We start from the raw sequence: 11250 nt of genomic DNA, 5'->3' as shown, positions 1-11250 counted from the left end.
GCGGCTCTCCGGCGAGGTTAAATTGATTATTTTTATTAAAAATAATTTATTGGAAAATAATTTAAATTATTTAATTGGTTATACGGTATTACTTAAATTGGTTTTAAAGAATTAATTGTAAATACAATATTCAAGTTATTTTATCTAATAGCTATTTAGTTGTTTAATTTTTAAATTAAATTATTCATAGTTTATTTTTTTCAAATTATATTTGTAACTAACGTTGGAAGTCTATGGTGTAAGGTAAAGGGTAAGTTAGTCCAAATTTTTTTTTGTAATATCCTTTCCCAACAAAATTCTATGTTAAATCAAACAACTAGATTTAATTTCACCCTCACCTTATCTCCTTTCTTATCCCCTCCTCTCTACTCTACTCCTCTCCTCTCCTCTCCTCTCATTTTTTCAAACCAAACATCACCTTAAAGAATGGAGGTAATTCATATACTACGTTGACAATATTTAAGCTCGCTTCTTGTTAATGACAGATAATTCAAGAATCTTTAAAGGTCGCCAAGCTTTGAATAGCCTGAAATGGATATGAATCATATGATTAATGCAGAGAGTAGTAGCAGCAGCAGCAGCAGCTCTGAGCTTCTTAAAGCTCAAGCTCAGGTGTGGAATTGTGCCTTCAGTTACATCAATTCCATGTCACTAAAATGTGCCGTTGAACTTGGCATACCAGATGTTATTCACAAACATGGCCAGCCCATGACTCTTTCACAGATAGCTTCAGCACTCGACATCCAAAAAAACAAAGCTCATTGCATTCAACGCCTTATGCGGATTCTAGTTCACTCTGGCTTCTTTGCTCAACAAAATAAAATTGACAAAGACGAATCAGAAGTGTATTATTCTCTTACACCAGCTTCTCGACTCCTCCTAAAGGATGAGCCCTTGAGGGCCGCACCATTTATGTTTCTGATAACCCATCCTATAATAACGACTCCCTTCAATTTCTTGAGCTCTTGGTTCAAGAATGATGATCCCTCTACACCCACAGTGTTTGAGTCAACGCATGGGAAAGACATTTGGGGTTGTTTGGCTCAAGAAGCTAAATTTAAAAACGTCTTTTATGATGCCATGATGACTGACTCTCAGTTCATATCAAGCGTTCTGATTAAAGATTGTAAGGTGGTATTCAAGGGGCTGAAGTGTCTGGTTGATCTGGGTGGCGGCACTGGAACTATGGCCAAAGCCATCGCAGAAGCTTTTCCTGAAATGAAATGCATCGTTTTCGATCTCCCACATGTCGTTGATAATAATTTGCAGCAGCAGCAGGGGACTAATAAGAACCTGGAATTTCTTGGAGGCGACATGTTTGAAGCAATACCTCCAGCAGATGCAGTTCTACTCAAGGTAATTAAATTGATTAGTAATAGGATTTCTATTTTCTCTCCCACTTAAATATTAATGTTTCAATACTGATATATACAGAGTCACAACCTCATTCTACAAATAGCTGTAGCATATATAACAATTTTGGTCGAAGAAAATAGAGTGGGCTATTTTAGTGTGAATTTTCTACTCAAAATTTTGAATTAGTTATTTTATACAATCCAATTTTAGATATATTAAATGTCAAAATAGCATTTAATGATGTCAAAATTCGTCCCTCATTGTATTGTATAAGATCAATGGCTCAAATTTCGAGAAATTTTTTTTATAAAAAACTTAAGTTGAAATAGACTCATCCAAATAAAAAATATTAATAAAAATTAATTACATGCATCATGTGGAGTTTTTTTTAAAATCAAATCAACATTGTTATACTGCATCAGTTTGCACAAAGAGTTTGTGGATCTAGTATTACTGTTTTTCTATATATGAACAGAATTCCGAGATTTTTAACTGTTTAATTAAATTTATATGACAAAATATATCTGTGAAGTGGGTTCTGCATAACTGGGGTGATGAAGAGAGCGTGAAGATATTGAAGAAGTGCAAAGAAGCTATTGATGGGAGTAAAGATAAAGGAGGGAAAGTTATTGTCATAGACATGGTCATAGAAGATCAAAGCATAGACAAGGACTCAACCGAGACACAATTGTGCTCTGACATGTTGATGATGTCTTTATTCAGTGTGGCCAAAGAGCGGAGCATCAAAGAATGGAAGAAGCTCTTCTTAGAAGCTGGTTTCAGCCATTACAATGTAAATTCTACTTTGGGTCTGAGGTCTCTTATTGAGCTTTACCCCTGATAAGAAGATCCTGTGTCTTCCCAATACTGATAGTGAGCCGTTGAAGTGTAAGGATCTGTTTGGTATTTTCATACTGTGAAATAGAAATTCTAAATGTGAGTTAAGTATTGATGAATAATATTTGATAAATATGACTTTTAAATAATTTTTTTTTAAAGTAAAGGTAATAGAAGTTTTTCATCAAACAACTGTGAGATTAAATCATCTTAATTAACTACTTCTTAATTATGATTTGACTTTTAAGTAAGTAGCGGCACCAAAGGAAGTCTAAGATGGTTACACTGTATAAGGGTCCTAATCTAACTCGTCAATAATAAAGAGATGAAAAACAAGGGGTGCGACTATTTGCACCATACTATGATGCAGTACTTCTCCACAGGGACAGGTTACCTTACCCACATCGCCTGCTTTTCCCGTCTGAAGTAAACAGAGGTATATCCTAGACTTCTAGTGAGGGTCTTTTTGACACCTTTTAACTTTTGCATCTTTCCTGAATGAACTGCTTTATTAGCTTTATATGGGATTATGTTTTGCCTATTTAATTTAAAAAAAAAGAACTTGAAAAAAAATGACATGCAATGACTATTTCTTAGATATTGCCCCCTTCCCAACCCCAGTGTCACAGTTTGTTCAAATATTCTTATTTTGATTAATGCAAGTCTTAATTTGCATATTTTGGCCAGGAAGGCAGGTGGTTCGTGTAAATGCTAGCAAGGCTTTTGGTCCATTCTTGTTGCTTGAGGATATGAAGGGAAGCTTGGAGGAAGTTAAAAATAAAATGATGGTAGACTTGGCTTCAACATCAAAACCACCACTCACCAAAAGTAAGATTTCCGTTCAGATCCACATAAAATTGAACACGGTAATTGAAATGAGATGAGATGAAATGAAATGAATTTATTGTAAAATTTTAGGCTTATTATGTACAGTATTGTCCATCCTTACGAACATGATGATCAAAATATGCATGCTTACATGAGATGAGAGTTTGAAGCACTCCAAAAAAGTTTTAATTCCCATGAATATATTATGTGTATTTGACAGGTATAGTCTTAAATATATGGGATGTTGGGGCCAAAGAGCTATAAGAAATATAAGATGTTGTGAGGTATTTTTAGTTGTCCTTTTGCATAATTTTACAGTAGATTCATTAGATCATTTATTAGCCCTTGTCTGTCTCAGGCGTTGTGAGGCCTTAAAAACGAGGTTGACCAAACACTGTTTCACAAATTTGAAAGCATTCATGGGTTGGATGATATTAGATGTTTATGAACTCTCATAAAAACAATCATCCAATTGATATGATCTTCTTTTCTTTTTCTTTTCCAATTTATATTCAAAACATCTGTATGTTGGATTTGGAACAATTTAAAACCTTTTTGGTTCTAATCTGTCTCGACTACACTTCTACAAATGCTGAACTTGGAAGCTGTGGATATAACACGAGACTGGGAAATTATGGGTTGTAGTGCCTACGCAGGCGAGGGGTTGCTTGAGGGATTTGATTGGGTGGTTCTGGACGTTGCCTCTCAGATTGACATGCTTGATTAACTCGTTCATAATTTGAGTCATTTTTCAGTCCTTTTTAATGTACTTGTGGTAGCTTTAGCTAAACAGTCTGTGGTTTGTGGGATGCAACAAATCTTCTTTACGCTACACCATGTCTATTGGTTTTACGGGCTCATGAGATTATGATTTGTGTTGTTTGTGCAGGAATACAAGACTCTAGTCCATAAGGCGGCCCACAAGACCGTTATTGCAAACAAGTTGTACTGCAGAGAAAAAAATCATTTAAAGCCAACGTCGAATTTGCATAAGAAATTTTCAATGGTGAAATTTCAACAAACATTTTATTATAACAAAGCCTCCAAAAGCATCACAATCCGCCGATTTCTTAACTAAGTTGTTCAGATATTGGAAGCTCTCAATACAAAATCCCTTGAAAGGTTCCAAATATTTTCAACTTCAAAATGAAGATTTGCTGGCGCAGTGAATAGATGCACCAAAAAAAAAAACCGAATTGCTAAAAAGTAGAGACCATCTCCACCATCATTTTGATTTTTTCTTTCCAACTTTTTTCTTGATAACTTCATCAGTGTACATTATACCCTTGCCTTTGAAAGGTTCAGGAGGCTTGCAACTGCGAACTGAAGCAGCAAACTGGTGCACCCTGTGTTTGTCAAGTCCACAGCAGCAAACCACATTGTTTTTTAGGCAGAAAACACGAACAGCTGGGGGAACAGTGAGTTCAACATCATGTACATATCCCAATTTGAGATACAAGAGTCGCCCCTCTGCTTCAGCCCTGGCTTTGTAGCCAACACCTACAATCTTCAAAAACCGAAAAAATTTGGCTTCCATCCGGGTTAAAGTAAACTTATAGCATAAATTGCCTGAGAACAAACATGGATAAATCATTAGCAAATTCCTTGTAAACTAAATAAAGATATTAGAATTTAAAATATTAGAGAAACAACCAAACAATTTTCATCCAACCCACATATACAGCAATAGATAACACAGAACATAGACTCATGCTTCTCAACATCCATTATCTCAATTCAAACACTGTTATCTTACTGGTATGATTGGCTACATTAACAAACAGTACAAATTGCTAATCCTAATTTACTAGTAAAACTGTAATTAATACAGGGCATGTTAGGGGATTGAGGCAATGTGGCTTCTAACCCACAGCTGCCGTGGAACGGAATTTCTAGCTATAAACAGAAAGTGGGTGTGTAGTAAACATCAGCATTCAAGAAAAAGTGGGTGTTTACCAAATGCTTGATCTTAGGTGCAGCAGATTAAGCGTTTGGTATCTACTCAGTTTTTCATTGAACTCCATATAATTTTTTTCATTTCCGTAAAAGCAGAAGCATATTTGCATAATTCAATTTTGCAGCACAGAAATTACCAAAACGAAAATATGCTCAATGACCAGACCACAAAATGCACCCACATAAAACTAATAAGTAATCTCGATTCTAAGAAAACAGGAAAAATCAATCCAAAATTGCTTAAGCTAATAACAGCACCATAAATCAATCCCATTGCCTAAGCTAATAACAGCAGCACACCCACATAAATTTTTTTGCTATTAGCGTATTTAGGGAAAAATTAGAGTATTAATCACAACTCAAAAAAATTTAATTAAGGAAAAAAATTAATAAAAAATAAATAAAAAAACAGAGTCAACAACTCACTGGTTCCGGCGCAATGGCAATGGGTAAATGAGGCTGTGACGGCAACAGTTGGCGAAGATGATTGAGGCGATGAGCTAGCTAAGTCTACAAATCACGATCACTATATGTCGTCTGCAGTGAGCTAGCCAAAGTATCCTAAATCAAAAACATTGAATCGGCGGAAGGTGTGTGAGTGACGGCAGTGTCGACTGCATTTCACTATAGTCTCACTCTCTCTCAGTTTCTCTCCACTGACGTCACTCACACGCCCTTTGCCGACAACGTGATTCAATTTTTTTGATTTGGGATACTTTTGCTAGCTTACTGCAGACGATAGATCGTGATCGTGATTCACAGACCTAGCTAGCTCACGCCAGTAATCATGATTCAACAGCTCGTTGCCTCAGCCATCACCGCTATTTGTTGTTGTCGTAGCCTCGCTCAGCCGTTGCAATCGCGCTGGAGACAGTGAGTTGTTGACTCCATTGTTTTATTTTTATTTATTTTTCATTAATATTTTTTGAGTTGTGATTAATACTTTAATAGATTAGGGTCTAAACTTTTTGCTATTAGCATATTTAGGGAAAAATTAGACAAACGATATTGTTTTACGGGGGTGGGTGTGCTGCAGTTATTAGCTTAGGCAATGGGATTGATTTACGGTGCTGTACTGCTGTTATTAGCTTAGGCAATGAGATTGATTTATGGTGCTGTACTGCTGTTATTAGCTTAAGCAATGGGACTGATTTTTCCTGTTTCTTTATAATCGAGATTACTTATTTGTTTTATATGGGTGCATTTTGTGGTCTGGTCATTAAGGATATTTTCGTTTTGGTAACATTTTCTAAAACCTAACTTTGTTAATCTCTAGATCCTATTTTCAATTCATGTGTGATCACATTGAGATTGTGCTGAAGCTTTAACTTTGGCCACTACTCTAGCTAAAAAAAAAAATTGATTTTAACATCCTACAGAGAAATTAAAACAGATTTAAATGTAACACCTAAAACTCACTTGAAACTTTCTCTGATACTCTTGCTAACAGCTGTGAGTGTTCAGGGGAAATTTGTCCTAATTTTGGGATAAGCTATCCTCCTCTTCTCTGCAAAAAAAGTTAACGTAACAATCAATTTTTTTTCCCTATGAACTGTGAAAACAATTTGAAAAAAATCAAAAACAGTAAAAAAAAATTACCCAAAAGCAGCAGAAAAACACCAAATAACAAACTTCTCCAGTTAAAAACAGCAATCACAACAGTAAATAACAGTAAAAACAGCAGTGAATAACTGTAGAAACAGCAGACTCAACGGTAAATAAGAGCAGAAAAAATAAAAAGTTACAAAAACAGTAAAAAAAGTAAAAACACTGAAAATATTACCCAAAAACAGCAGAAAAACACCAAATAACATATTTATTCAGTAAAAACAGCAGTGAATAGTAGAAACAGCAGAATCAACAGTAAATAACAGCAGAAAACATAAAAAGTTACCAAAAACAGTAAAAAAAATAGCAGTAGAAACAGTAGAAAACAACAAAAACAGCAGTAAATTTTGGGATAAGCTATCCTCCTCTTCTCTGCGAAAAAAGTTAAGGTAACAATCAATTTTTTTTTCCCTATGAACTGTGAAAACAATTTGAAAAAAAATCAAAAACAGTACAAAAAAATTACCCAAAAGCAGCAGAAAAACACCAAATAACAAACTTCTCCAGTTAAAAACAGCAATCACAACAGTAAATAACAGTAAAAACAGCAGTGAATAACTGTAGAAACAGCAGACTCAACGGTAAATAAGAGCAGAAAAAATAAAAAGTTACAAAAACAGTAAAAAAAGTAAAAACACTGAAAATATTACCCAAAAACAGCAGAAAAACACCAAATAACATATTTATTCAGTAAAAACAGCAGAAACAGCAGTGAATAGTAGAAACAGCAGAATCAACAGTAAATAACAGCAGAAAAAATAAAAAGTTACCAAAAACAGTAAAAAAAATAGCGGTAGAAACAGTAGAAAACAACAAAAACAGCAGTAAATAACGGTATAAACAGCAGTAAATAACATTAGAAACACCAGAATCAACAGCAAATAACAGCAGAAAAAATAATAAGTTACCCAAAAACAGGGAAAAAAATATCAAATAACAATAGAAACAGAAAAAACAGCAAAAACAGCAGACACAGCAGCAAATAAGTGCAGCTTAAAGTGACAGTAACACGGTAAAATAAAAACACAGGCCAATAGGCTATGGCGAAAAGCCTATTAGAGCAGTGGACCACTTCAAATTTTTTGAGTTATAGGCATCAGCAAAAATGGGGTTTAATGAAAAACTAATTCAAGATCTAATGTGATTTTTTAAAATATTTCTCCGTTAATGTGCCTGCTAATGTGCAGACGAGTTAATGAACGGGAAACCAAAGCCTGGAGATTTATAGAATCAAATGGATTGATGTGGAGTTTGAGGTTTGAAGTCCAGTTACTGAAACAGCAACCTAATTAAAATCCTCTTCTTTGTTTATTATTACTATTATTGAAAGGAAGAACTAATTGGGCAGGTCTGCATGCTATGTTTTTGCAAACTTTTCTAAAGGCTAGCATTGTCTCAAAAAGCAAGTCAAAGAACCTACTCCCTATACCATGGTGTTTCCCCCAACTTCAGTATTAGTGCCCACTGCCATGCAACTAAATATTTAATAAATATATCTCCTTTTTTTTTTTTGGCTATATATCTCCTGAACTATCAGGATTTAATTTTGGCCAGTTATACAATTACCACTTTTAGTTGATGGTCAGAGATTCTATTCCATAACAGCTCAATCACACAAAATTGAAAACGCCCAAGTCTCACACACACAAGAACAAAAGAAGGCATAACAACCGAAGGTGAGGGGGTGGAGTTCCAGTATAAATTTATTACATTATATCCCATATTGTTACAGAATTACATAAAAATTAGATAGTCCGGCAAAAGTGTGCAAACCATCTCCATGGACACTTAAACTGAAGACAAATCCACAGCTAAAATGCATGCACTCACGTCTGTGCACTCTGTCAAAAACAGAAGCTTGAGCATCCAAAAGCAAAACCACAAATGCAACACAGAGATTCTAAATTTAAATCACCAAACTCTTGGATGAACAAGAAAATCTGTTTGACTGCATCTGATATATTAGCCGAGCTTGAAGGCAGCAAAAGAAGCAAGCAACTTTCTTGTGAGGTATCATGTATCATTCACAACTTCACTTCGCTTATAATAAATAAAAATTGCATTTTCCCTTGAAAGTTCAGGAATTTCAGTTCTTACATAACTCCCCAATAAAGCAAGCAAATACCCATTTCAGATTATGCATATATTTAATATATTTTTTCACAAATCCAGGAATATAAATAGATGAAAATCAACTAACCCCATTTAAAAAATTTTAAAAAAAATCTTCATTTTCAAGTTGCAATGTGTTTTGTTCAACCAAAACACACACAAGACACAGATTCACAAAAATTGAAACCAAAGCTTCATTTCGGCTTCAAAAACCAAACCAGCGGGAAAATAAAAAATCCACACGATAGTGATTCATTTCACCGTAAATCCACATTGCAACTTCTCAATACGGATCATAAAACGAACGGCTCCGCATTCAACTCGCCCCACTAAACGATAAAAACACAAACTTTATTCCAATTTCACAGTCCCCCACCCCACGCAAAACAAAAACAAAACATAACAAAACTCACCGTTTCAATCCGAACTCAGGTTCCCTCAGCTGGACACCAATCGCAAACCAGTCTCTGACGCGACGGCAGCGTGGGCGTGGTATGTGCGAGTGAATGTGTCCTCTCTCTCTCTCTCTTTCACGATGGAGAAGTAGAAGTGAAGTAAGAAAAGGGGAATTAGGGATTGGTACAAGACTACAAGGTCTGATTTAATGCCTCATATTTATTTATGTATAAATAAATAATTTTGAATAAATTATTATTATTATTATTAGAATTTTTCATATATATGTATATGGGTCATTTTATGATGCCATGATTACAGTTACAACATCAATACCGTAATTAAACATAAATTATGTAAATGAAATATAAAACTTATAAATTTAATATAAAACTTGTAAATCAACATTAATTATAAATTAAATTATAAATTTTAGAAATTAAATATAAGAATTGTAAATGAAAGGTAAAATGAGTAAATTAATATAAAATTGATAAAATCATGTATTATTAGTAAATAAAATAAAAACTTACAAATGTAACATAAAACTCGTAAATTAATATTAAGTGTAAAATAAAACATAATTTTTTTAGAAATTAAACATAAGATTTGTAAATATAAGATAAAACAAGTAAATTAATATAAAACTAGTAAATTGATGTATTACTAGTAAATAAAATAAAAACTTGTAGGTATAACTTAAAATAGTAAATCAACATTAATTGTAAAATAAAACATAAATTTTGGAAACGAAACAAAAGACTTGTAAAGAAAAGGTAAAACAAGTAAATTACTATAAAACTGGTAATTTGATGTATTACTAGTAAATAAAACAAAAACTTAGAAATATAATATAAAACTAGTAAATCAACATTAAGCGTTAAATAAAATATAAATTTTGGAAATAGAACATAAAACTTGTAAATGGAAGGTAAAACAAGTAAATTAATATAAAATTAGTAAATTAATGTATTAATGGTAAATAAAATAAAAACTTGCAAATATAATATAAAATTAGTAAATCAACACTAACTGTAAAATAAAACATAAATTTTGGAAATAGAACATAAGATTTGTAAAAAGAAGGTAAAACAAATAAATTATTATAAAGTTGGTAATTGATGTATTACTGATAAATAAAATAAAAACTCACAAATATAATATAAAACAAGTAAAACAAAATTAAGTATAAAATAAAACATAAATTTTATAGATTATGCCTAAAACTTATGAATAAAAGGTAAAATAAGTAAATTAATATAAGACTTACTGAAAAAAAATTATAAAATAAAAACTCATTATAATATTTATTACCTTATATATTTATTATTTTTTATTTAAATTGAATGATGCTGATTTTGCATTTATGTAATACATGTGATGTTTTATTAAGGATGAAATTTATTTTCAAAATCGAATTTTGAAAAAGATATTATTTTAATATCTTTTATAGTTGTTATTAAATGAGGTTATTTTGCATAATTACGTCTTTCTACACTTCCTCAACAATAACCCTAAATGGTCTATAAGTACAAGTAAAAAGTTTGAAACTGTATAAAGTATGCATAAGACTCAAAATAAGACCTAAGTTTATTGATATATCATATATGTATCTAATAATATAAGAATATTTTTTAATTTTGTTTTTGCTTGATCCATATCAAGATAAATAATTGTGCTTAATTAACTTGTGTAATAAATAGATATTATTATAGAAAATGAGAAAAAAGTACACAAATGTCCTAGAATAAATATAGAATTTATGGTTAAACGAATTCAATAAAACTTATTCCACAGTTTTTAGTATAATTTTTTTGTTTAATTAACGAGTAATTTTATTTAATTAATTAAGGAAAATATTTTTTGTAAATGAATAAAATATTTTTCATTTAAACTCTATAGAAACAATGTTAATTTTTTAAATAATTAATAATCTTATATGAATTTACTGGTTTTACTTTATATTTACTAGTTTTATGTGTAATTTACAATATTTATATTTTATCACGTAATTTTCATTACGACATTATAGAATTTTTCACACACACACATATATGAAACCCAATTGGTTTCATAATTTTATTCCAGTTCAACCAAAACCAAAATTAAAAATCGATCGGTTTCTAAATTTGAATTCGGTCAGTTTCTAGAGTTAAA

General features: G+C 32.1%; 2 protein-coding genes across 5 annotated transcripts; one reads left to right on the top strand and one right to left on the bottom strand.

Annotated features, from left to right (window-relative positions):
- The first annotated feature begins 327 nt into the window (after positions 1 to 327).
- Positions 328 to 3979, top strand: LOC18051852 (trans-resveratrol di-O-methyltransferase). Of its 2 annotated transcripts, XR_002907047.1 has the most exons (5): positions 328 to 1356; positions 1889 to 2292; positions 2442 to 2629; positions 2885 to 3021; positions 3911 to 3979. XR_002907047.1 is itself a non-coding variant. In XM_006446662.2 (2 exons), exons 1-2 carry the CDS (start codon positions 532 to 534, stop codon positions 2195 to 2197), a joined length of 1134 nt encoding a protein of 377 aa, XP_006446725.1. In that variant the 5' UTR covers positions 328 to 531; the 3' UTR covers positions 2198 to 2315. The 2 variants fall into 2 exon arrangements, 1 of the variants encoding a protein (XP_006446725.1); XM_006446662.2 differs by lacking the exons at positions 2442 to 2629; positions 2885 to 3021; positions 3911 to 3979 and having other exon boundaries at positions 1889 to 2315.
- A 54-nt stretch (positions 3980 to 4033) lies between these two features.
- Positions 4034 to 9279, bottom strand: LOC18051851 (60S ribosomal protein L6, mitochondrial). 3 transcript variants are annotated; one of them, XM_024190219.1, is made up of 4 exons: positions 9111 to 9279; positions 8959 to 9026; positions 6397 to 6484; positions 4039 to 4590 (listed from the first exon to the last, which is right to left on the bottom strand). In XM_024190219.1, exon 4 carries the CDS (start codon positions 4556 to 4558, stop codon positions 4247 to 4249), a length of 312 nt encoding a protein of 103 aa, XP_024045987.1. In that variant the 5' UTR covers positions 4559 to 4590; positions 6397 to 6484; positions 8959 to 9026; positions 9111 to 9279; the 3' UTR covers positions 4039 to 4246. The 3 variants fall into 3 exon arrangements, with proteins under 3 accessions (XP_006446724.1, XP_024045987.1, XP_024045988.1); XM_024190220.1 differs by lacking the exon at positions 8959 to 9026; XM_006446661.2 differs by lacking the exons at positions 6397 to 6484; positions 8959 to 9026 and having other exon boundaries at positions 4034 to 4590.
- Between the last annotated feature and the right edge of the window lie 1971 nt (positions 9280 to 11250).

This window comes from Citrus clementina, unplaced genomic scaffold, assembly GCF_000493195.1.
Source record: "Citrus clementina cultivar Clemenules unplaced genomic scaffold, Citrus_clementina_v1.0 scaffold_2, whole genome shotgun sequence".
In the NCBI taxonomy this organism is placed as follows: domain Eukaryota; kingdom Viridiplantae; phylum Streptophyta; class Magnoliopsida; order Sapindales; family Rutaceae; genus Citrus; species Citrus x clementina.
The sequence above is the reverse complement of the archived record's forward strand: the minus strand, read 5'-3'. Positions and strand labels throughout refer to the sequence as shown.

Coding starts and splice junctions, on each gene's coding strand:
- LOC18051851 (XM_006446661.2), bottom strand. CDS start 4,558: ATGGAAGCCAAATTTTTTCGGTTTTTGAAGATTGTAGGTGTTGGCTAC.
- LOC18051852 (XM_006446662.2), top strand. CDS start 532: ATGGATATGAATCATATGATTAATGCAGAGAGTAGTAGCAGCAGCAGC. Junction 1,357..1,888: donor CAGATGCAGTTCTACTCAAG/GTAATTAAATTG, acceptor ATATCTGTGAAG/TGGGTTCTGCATAACTGGGG.